Below are 10,141 nucleotides of genomic sequence, written 5' to 3'. Positions count from 1 at the left end.
GAGTATTTATTCTGATCCTGCAGTATTAAGATGTTTGACATCAAATAAAATAATGAAAGATTTGATCTTGAGAGCCTCTGCTGGATTCAGTAGATTAAAAAAATCAGAAATCTTGTTAGAAGTAGAAATCTTATATAGAGTATTAGTAAGTGTCTCTGTGTTTACTAACTCTACTTTTTTTTTAATTCAGAGTTAGTATTGACTTTCTTCTTCTTTCTCTTCTTCTTCTTTTTATCAATTCTGTTTGAGCATTTGGCTAACTCATGGTCTTTTATATTATAATTATAACATATATTATTGTAATAACACTAGAGTTATCAGATTCAAGAGTGCTTTCTTGAAGAATTTAAGATCTGACAGAGAGTATTAATCTTCTCTATCTTCTTCTTGTTAGGAATAGAGATTAATATACTGAGATTTATTGTATTAGAATTAGATTTATCAAGATCTCTTTAAGCAGTTCTGCTTTTTGATATTTTCAGAAACTTTAATATCTTTTAGAACTTTCACAATCTTATCTTTTGTTATTGACTTGTAATGTTCTCTCTTCTACTTTATTAGAATGTTATTTTTTAGTTCTTCTAACAGTAACTAAATATAGACAGACTCTGATAGTAAATACTCAAGTTTGATATATGCTTGATTAAGCTTGATAATATATAATTGAATATTTCTGTTTTATTTAATACTTATTAATTGTTTTTATTGAGTATCTTCAGTATTAAGTTCTGAGTATTGGATAATAATTCAGTTTTCAAAATCTTACTATATATCAGACATACAATAATTGTTTGAGTTATAGTCTGCTAGATTTTCTTTAATAGCTCATCTTTTTGCAGCATTATCTGTAAGTCAGATGAATGCGAGAGTAACTTTTTAAGTGTTAATTATAGTTTTTTTAGTAAAGATAAGTTCTCTATTCTAGTATAATCAGCATTGAGAAAGCCACTTGTTAGCTGTATTGTTAAGTATTTTTCTACTGTATTTTTTAAGTTTCTTAAGTTCTAAGACTTTTTAAGTAGAAAGCTTGCTGTTCTTTAGTTTTAACTTCTCTAGTTAAGTACTATATTATGCAAGTGTTGTTGTTTGAAGTTCTGCTAGATAATTCAAGTTCTTACTTATCTTATTTCTCAGATGTTAAATCTCTTCTTTCAAATTATACTCTTGTTTTATATCAGCTCTTGCTTTTCTCTCTTGAAGACTAATATACTAACTTTTAGTGGTTGCAGTATTGATAGCTGTATCAAGCTAGCTAGAGACTATATGATATTAGATTATTAGGAAGCATAACATGCAAAGTGTTTATAGTGACAGCTAATGCTGAGTGGTTCACAGCATTGGATTTGAATGTAGAAGACAAAGTAATATCAGAAGAGTTAAAAATAGCAACTAAGAGATTTTGATTAGAGTTTGTCATGGTAAGGTTTATAAAAGAATAACAACAGATAAGTTTTGCAAAAATATCAAGAATTATAAAGCTATTGTAAACAATAGTATTATTTTCTGATGAACAAATATTTGAAAGAAAGAAAATGAGTATTTATCTTGTAAAGAGATACTCTTGTAGAGTTTGATTGAAAATGCAGATTTTCATAAAGAGTCTTTATTAGATATTTATATATTCTGTATTGAAGAATAACTAAAGTTGATTGCATATCAATCTTCAAATTAAAAAACAAGATCTTAACCACTCTGTTGAAGATATATTGTAAAGATATATGTCTGACAGAGAGATAATCTTTTAACATGCTACCAGATATAATCTGAAAATTTGATTACTTGAGTCCTCTGAACTAAAGAGAACTAAGCTATCTACATATACATGACTGTAAGCTGATATTGAAAGACATCAGAATCTATTGAGATTTGTAGGCCTCAATAAAGTATAACTAAGAAAAGAAATGTACTCTATAATATAATATAGATGTAAGAGAACCACATACTGAACAAGATCTTGAAAAAATATCTCTGCATTTATTGTAGTTATAGACAAGATGATTGAAAGAAGTAGCTTATGTACACAGAATTTACATACAACAGATCAGAATACTCTGTAATATATATATTCTCATTCAAAGTAATGTACAGCTTCAAATCTAAAGAACCAGATAAGATTCAGAAGTTATCTGATGATGATATACAGATAACATCTAGCAGAAAACTGAGAATAATCTCTAGATTAAGAGATAATTTGATAGAATGTTTAATAAAAGCAAAAGGAAATTAGGCATGGTTCTATAACTAAAGATATCAAGATGTATGTATCTGGTAATAAAATAATATTGTCATCAAGAAATTTACAAATAATATACTCTTGTAAAAAGTTAAATAACAAGTAGTATAGATCTTTTTCAGTAATAAAGACTATAAAAAATAATACATATTAACTGAAGCTTTTCTCAAGCTATCAGATCTACAATATTTTTTATGTTTTATTGTTAAAACTGTACTGTATAAGAAAGAGTAAGGCACTAGTGTATTCTTTTACAGTACTGGTTAACAATTATCATAAGTAAGAAGTAAACAAAATCTTGAACAACAAAGTACACTACCACAAGAAATGTTACTTAGTGAAGTGGAAAGAATTCTCTATTAAGAAATTGATATGGGAATCTGAGGAAAATCTCAAAAACACACAAGAGGCCCTTAAGAATTATCTAAAAAAAAGATATAGCTATCAAAAGCAGAAGACAAAAAAATCTATATATAAGAAGAAAGATAAACATGATACAAAACAAATATAAAGACAATACATCTATAAAATCAAGAATTTAACAGTAAGAAAGTGTATCACAAGAGTGCTTGAGACACAGCCATGATGGTGGTAAACCAGCTATAAATATGTAAAACTTAGAAGTTGCAGATATATTTAGTATAATGATAAATACAACTATAATGAAAGAAGCAGTCATAAAAGAAGATATAACAGATAAAGAATAAGAAAAAGAATAAAGTACTTCTATAATACTTTAAAAACCAGAAAAAACAATATCAGTTAGACAGTTAATGAAAGATGTAAGATTAATCTAGACAGAAGTTAGTCTGATAATAAGTAAAGATAATAAAAAATATCTACAATATCAGTTTTCATACTATCTTAAAGAGTTAATCTCACTTGTTAAATAAGTAGTAAGATAATTAAGTAAGACACAGATATTTCTAATCTTATTTTTAACTTAAGATAAGGTAGTATGAACTGAACTTGACAAATAAAGAAGTTCAGACAGATTATTCTTGATAGATCTGGCTTCAGATATAAGATTCACAGTCTTAGTTTATTAAAGTAAACTAGAACAACAATATTTTGAAGTAAATCTATTAAGAACTGAAGTGACTTAATAATAGTAATATTTTACAGCTTCAAAGTCAAGATTACAGAACTTTTATATCAAGACACTCATATATTTTATACTGTATGGATAGTGAGAATCTGCAGCATTAAAGAAGTAATACTTTTCTTGAAAATATAAGAGCTAATGTATAATATTAAAAGCAGATTCAGATATCTATAACTATATTAAACTAATAAGAAAGAACAGATAAAGACATACTTATATTATAATAAGTATAAGTTTAATACTTTAAATAATAAGTATAAGATTCTTTTTCAAAGTTCTATATACAGAGCTCTGCTTTATTCAAACAATCTGTAAACATTGAATATATATATACTAAGCAGAGAAACATCTTCTCTTTAGAATCAGAAACAGAATTCTCTAAAAAGAATATAATAATGAAGAGCAGCTTAGAAGAAATAACAACACTTGTATCAAGATATAATAAAAGAAAAAGAAGAGAAGAATAAAGATAAGAAGATCTTTATTTATATCTGTACTATAATATACTAAAGTTGCTAGTTCTATAACTTGTTAATAAATAATATAGCAACAGGTAACAGATAATATAGCAATCAGACAAGTAAACAAATAAAAAAACAAGTATATAATAAAATACTGAACTTTCATAATAAAATAATTACTATTTTATAATAAAGAATGTCTACTACAATTAGCAGTAATACATATACAAAATATCTATATAGACAAGCAGTAGAAATGCAAAAGCTTGTATATTCAATAATTTATAATACTCTATTAATAACAGAGAAGCTACAATAATAATATATAAAAAACTACTTCAGTGGCTTTATATCTCAGAGTCTAAGATCTCTGGAGGGAGATAGTATTACAAATGTAGATCTAGATCAACCAAGTATCAGACAACATCAGATGTTCAGGGGTACTCACATGACCCCAACTCTGAATATATAAGAATCATATAATTTGCACAAATCATGGAAATCTCAGCATTCAGTCTTCAAGTTAAAGAACCCCTACATTCTACATATGACTTCCTCTTATTAGTTGCAAGCATCAGACCTACTTAGCTCTTTCGTATCCCAAATCCTGGGAAAACTTATGTAACCCACTGCTGGTTCTCCTAACAGTGGTGCCTGGGACTAGTAGCCTGTTTGGTAAAGCCAAGCAAGCCATCTTAAGAAGGTTTTATATCATGTGCAAAAATGTCATGAGTTTACCGTGAAAGATGTTAAAAGGTCAACTCAAGTTTACATAATCAGATAAGCCACAATGTTAGGAGCTCTACTAGGCGCAGTTGGAAATGAACTCCAGTTGCCAGTTAGGTAGCCATACAAACAAAATACTAAGACAGGCTCTTGAAAGAGGGTTCAAGGTAGGTGCTTGCCATATACACACAATAAGCTTCTGTGTCAGATTAATCTTTATCTCGTAACCAAATTCTTCATCTAGAGTTTAGAGCTTGACCTCAGAATAATTCTTTAGCTGAATGATTAGTCTGAGAGCTACAGTTCTCATATTATTCTCTTACAAGTTTCAGGCATACTGGCAGATTGTCAGCTTTCTTGTCTGAAAGATATTTCTCTAGCTTTCATGTTTTTTGTCAGCCATCTAACTGTTCCAGTCTTTCAGAGGTTCAGACTTTGTAGAATTTATTATATAAAAGGTATAAATCTTGTGCGGACAACTTTTCAGATCTCAGATAGAATATTATACATAATCTGAGTTAAATTCTAGTTATTTAATTCAGTATTGAAGTCTTTTTCTGTAGATTCAGCTTACCAGAATCTTATCTACTTCTTATTTATTTTTATTATGAATTACAACAGAATTGACGTTAGGAGCTCAACTAGGCGCAGTTGGAAACGGATCCCTGTTGCCAGCAATTGTGGAGCTGGGCGGCGGACGTATTAGATGACTATGTAGCTCGTATTTAGGCTTCTCTCCTGCAGTCCATATGTAAGCCATTTAACTAGTTAACTACGGAGTACTAACGAAGTCAGTCTTTGTGGGGATCGACACTCCGACACCCCGAAAGATCAACCCCAGCGAGAGAGCATGCACAAAGGCCTGATCAGAAAGAAAACTACCCAAGGTCTCGGGAATGCGAATCGGTCCAGCGAGTGAAGTCTTGCGATCATCGGCCTAACTGCATTATTGAGATCTATATATACAATGCATGCATGTAGCTAAGGCAGTAGAGAAAGATACATGCAACAGCGCCCCCCTCCCAGTAGATATTGAGAGAAACATTGAGTCCGTTACACCACCTCTCCCAAAATGCATATATGGAAGTCTAAAGAAAAAGTCGTAATCATCCAAACCTAGAGAAACGCCGGCCCACGTGTACAAAAGAATCGTTTAAATAGTTAAAGCACAAATCGACTCAAGATAATGAGATTGGTCTTATGCCCAGCGTCATTTATTTCGTAGGAATAATGTCTCTATCGAGTCCCAATGGTCGCAGTCGGAATAACTATGAGTTGGAAAATGGGGGTGTCAGTGCAAACATTCTAAACTCGGCCAATAGGTCACACGAGGGAGGAATAAAGCATACATATAGGTCATGCTGCTTCTTAAACTTGATTGAATGGCTTCTGGATGCCAGCGAAAAAGATACATAACGAAAGCCCAACTGAGGCTTGCAAACGCAGGCCAAGCGTGTGTCTTGATCTCCTCTCGGGCATTCCTAGATATAAAAGATGCTAGGGGGTTCGGTTTTGGGTCTATCGAAAGCCTTGCCATTGCAAGAACTACTCGTGCAAAAACGTATATGACGATCTATACAAAGGTTTTTGTCAATACTCAAGTCCAGTACCTGATCCAAGGATCAGCTATTGTGTTGGAGGGTTATGGTTCAGACCTGCTGGGTAACACTTGATCGCGACCGGCCAAATACGACGTATCCTCCCAATAAGCCTGCGAAGAAGGTATCATACGGTCCTTCTTTTCCAGATCCGCCGGGAGAGAGATATCGCAGCGCTAGCATAGAGGACTTGTATACGATCGCGAACGTTGCTAAGTTGCGTGCATGCTGTTTCGTCGCCTTCAGAACAAGCCGAGTTTTCTCATGTAGACTTCAAATATACGTGAGTTAACAATAGATTGCTTAAGAGAAGTCCAGATATGGTGCGACCAGGTCATACGTACCTCCCAGATCGGAAGAGAAATATCATCCTGATGAAGGCAGCTTAGCGATTGGCTGCAACCAAATTATTCAAAACAATACCATACACCAATGCATGAGGAAAGCGGACTTTGCTTCCATAGACAGCCCCGTTGCGGGCACTTTTAAGAATTGCAAGCAGAGGTGCAAGCTCTGGTTTTAAAGCGATGGTGTTGAGCGCATCCTGGAGGGTGATTAGCCTGGGCATCATATTCACCCTTGAGCTGCATGAAGGAGATGCGCACCCTTAGTGAGTCCATTTTCAGTCTGTATATGAAGGATCGGTGATATGCCGTTCAGCCAACAAATTGAGGGTTGTAGGGCGGATTTGAGCTGCGCCGCATACAAAAATACTTTTTTGGTCGACTTCACGGAGATGCAAAATTAATAACCAAGGTGACTAACAAATGTGAGAAATAATGTTTTTGTTTTCATCATGAAAAGTAACCTGGCATGATGTTCTGTTAAAAGAGATACTGTGGAACCCCGGCTCAATCTCGAATACTCCGTAGATGGATCGTGATAATCGTCCCCCCCTCCAAGTTCCTCGGCATGTGAGAACAGCCAAATGAAAGAGCTTGCCGGATCGCCGACGTCACGGTACCCAAAGAGATGAAGTCACCTGGAAAACCTTCGTGTTAGGTAATCCAACCAGCACCTCGCTCACGTGACCCACATAGATTAGCCGAGATTCCCCTTTAGGTAGCTTAGTGAATAACAAGCATACAAGTCCTCCATCAGGTTATAGCCCTTTGTGCTGAAAAGCAAAGTGTATAAGGTTGATTTACAGCTCAATTGGATATTGAAGCTTATGATCAACATCCTGAATGGTTATCCTTGTGGATAACAAGGTTTTACAAGCACAAGAGAGAGTGTATGTTGAGATAGATACCTCCTATATGTGCAACCCCTGTAGCTTTCTAGCACTGAGCTGGGGAGTGAGTTGAACCCTGTAGCTTTCTGGCATGTGATCAGAGAGTGAGTGAAATGCCTGCTAAATGCACCTAGCAAGCAAATTGAGCATCTGGTAATGCTAAAGTCATGGTGAACTGTATGGATGAACTGGAGCATCAAACTCCTGACTGGAAAGCTCCAACAAATCTTCCTACACCTCAAACTAAGCTTAGGCAGTCAAGTAGGCTCAGAGACAGCCTGCCAAATGATAAGCAGGAGTCTAGAAAGGAGAGTGAACTCCAAATATTGCATAGAATAATGCTGAATCAACAGGAGATGATACAAAGATAACAGAAATTAATACAAAGATAACAGAAGATAGTACAACAGCTGGCATAGCAAGTGAATCTTCTATCAGGTCAAGCAAGCACTGCAAATGCACCTGCAATAATGCAGGAGAATCTAGAGTATGAAGCTCAACAAGAAGAAAAAGAGAATCAAGAAATAGACTTTAATAAGAAACTAGAAGAATATGTTGGCAATTATATAGATATAAATATGTGAATTGGCAGAGCAATCACTCAATTCATGAAGATCACAAAAATGGTGAAGAAGTCTATAACTCTGGCTGGAGCCAGCAACTATCTAGCATGAAGCAAAGCCATTCTAAAAGTAGTCTGTCAAGTAGGTGTTGAGAGAATTATCCTGAAAAGACAAGAGACTTCACTATGGCCAGAGTGCTTGAAGATTTCACAATACTGAAATGTTCAGAATAATTAGCTATATAGTCTAATTAACAGTATAATATCTGCACAAGCCAGAGAATACTTTGAGAAATTGAATAGTCTTAGTGCTTACAAACTCTGGAAAGCTGTAAGAACAGTCTTTCAAGAGAGATCTGAGATACAGCAGAAAAGCCTACTTATAAAGTTAGTAAGAATGACACCACAATTCACTAGCTCAGAAAGAAATTATATAGAGAGATTTCTAGTAATCTGTAAGGAATTTGAGAGATTAGAGTTCAAACAACTGGACCACACCCTATATGATATCTTGAAGATGAACATTATGTTCTGATGGAGAGAGTTCATACAGAACTGATTTGATATGGCATGCCAAAGCAGAATAAATCTATCAGAGAAGAATCTGAAAGATTTACTGAAGAATATCCTTCACTGAATCTCCAAGAAAGACCAGAAGAAAGACAGATCTACAAAGTTAAATACAAATGCAACAAGCTCAGATCCCCAAAAGTCTTACAAAAATACAAACTCTGAATCCAATTTAGAGAAGAGCTCACTGCAGAACTGGAACTGCTATATTTGTGGCAAACCTGGCTATTTGGCTAAATTTTGCAAATCTAACAAGAATTTGAAGCCTAATGAGTCTAAGAAACACTCTAAAGACAAAGACAAGAAAACAACTATAGTTGCAACAGACAAGATCCATTTGATTCATGAAGCAGTCTTTTCTATAAGAGAAGTGCATGAATCCACAGACAGATGGATTCTTGACTCTGAAGCCAGATTCCACATGATCTCATGTACAGATCTAGTTCAAATAGATTTAAAGAGCCATGCAACACAACTGCTTATAGTGAATGGTTTGAAATCAGTTACCAGAGAATTTAGCATGGCCAGTATCTAAACTGACAATGGAGAATTGAGTATTGGGGGGGTTAGAATCATGCCTGACCTCCAGATTAACCTTATAAGCTTTGAGAAGCTTATATGAGATGGCTTTACAGTAGAACAGCTTTATGTTGATGAAGAACATGTCTTTCTACTAGAATTGACAGATAAAATACAGAGCTTCAAAGCTGTGCTTAACAAGAATGATATTCTAGTCCTACAAACATCTAGAATATGCAATTTACTGGCATATGTGTTTCCAGTATCTATGAAACTTCTAGAGCCCTGCTATGTAACAGCAACTCTAGAGAATAAAGATGACATGCTTTTGGCACCAAATCACCTGGCAAAGGAGCCAGAAATTAAGGAGAATATGATGGCCAATTGGCACAAATGCTGGAGGCATCTCAACACCCATGATATAGCTATTCTAGCTAGAGATTCAAGAATGGCAATGTGAATAAAGAGAGTAAAGAAGCTAGAGTTCTGTAAAATCTGTGCTAAAGCTAAGCAAGCTTGCAATCTATTTGAACCTAGAATACACTCTACAAAGTCTGAAGCTAAAATTTTTATTAATATTGCAGGTGGTAGTCATATCCTATCTACAAACTCTGATTCTCCAAGCTATGGTAAAGTGAAGTATTTCCTACTTATAACAGATGATACCACATGATACAGGTGAATCTATCTTCTGAAGAAGCAGGTAGAAGCTCCAGAAACCCTAAAGAACTGGATTAACATGATTAAAGCATTCACTAAATGAAAGATTAGCACTATACTATCTGATGGAGCTTCTGAATTAATGAGCCAATAACTGGCTGAATTCTACAGAAGCAAGAGTATACAATAGAAGATTATATGTTCATATACATCTCAACAAGATGAAATAAGTGAATGAGAAATACAACTTCTTTGCAAGCAAACAAGAAGTGTACTTATAGACTCAGGACTATCTAATAAGTTATGGGTGAAGCTCTTACCACAGTCTCCATAATAGTGAATCTATTACCTACCTCAGTATCTCTATATGGATGCAAGAACATGAAGCCATTGACACTCTTTAAAGTCTGGATGAGTCACCAACCCCATTGCAGATGGGTTCATAAATGGGGATGTAATATCTATATGAAGAT

At 34.1% G+C, this 10,141-nt stretch overlaps 1 protein-coding gene across 1 annotated transcript; it reads right to left on the bottom strand.

The window, feature by feature from the left end:
- Positions 1-5,604: 5,604 nt before the first annotated feature.
- On the bottom strand, positions 5,605-7,042 carry CIMG_02153 (peroxisomal membrane protein). The gene is made up of 6 exons (XM_001248381.2): positions 6,729-7,042; positions 6,552-6,667; positions 6,468-6,494; positions 6,181-6,394; positions 5,875-6,098; positions 5,605-5,793 (listed from the first exon to the last, which is right to left on the bottom strand). The coding sequence occupies exons 1-6, from the start codon at positions 6,741-6,743 to the stop codon at positions 5,736-5,738; spliced, it is 654 nt and encodes a 217-aa protein (XP_001248382.1). The 5' UTR covers positions 6,744-7,042; the 3' UTR covers positions 5,605-5,735.
- Between the last annotated feature and the right edge of the window lie 3,099 nt (positions 7,043-10,141).

Source organism: Coccidioides immitis (genome assembly GCF_000149335.2).
Source record: "Coccidioides immitis RS genomic scaffold supercont3.1, whole genome shotgun sequence".
Taxonomy (NCBI): domain Eukaryota; kingdom Fungi; phylum Ascomycota; class Eurotiomycetes; order Onygenales; family Onygenaceae; genus Coccidioides; species Coccidioides immitis.
This window is presented reverse-complemented; position numbering and strand designations above follow the sequence as displayed.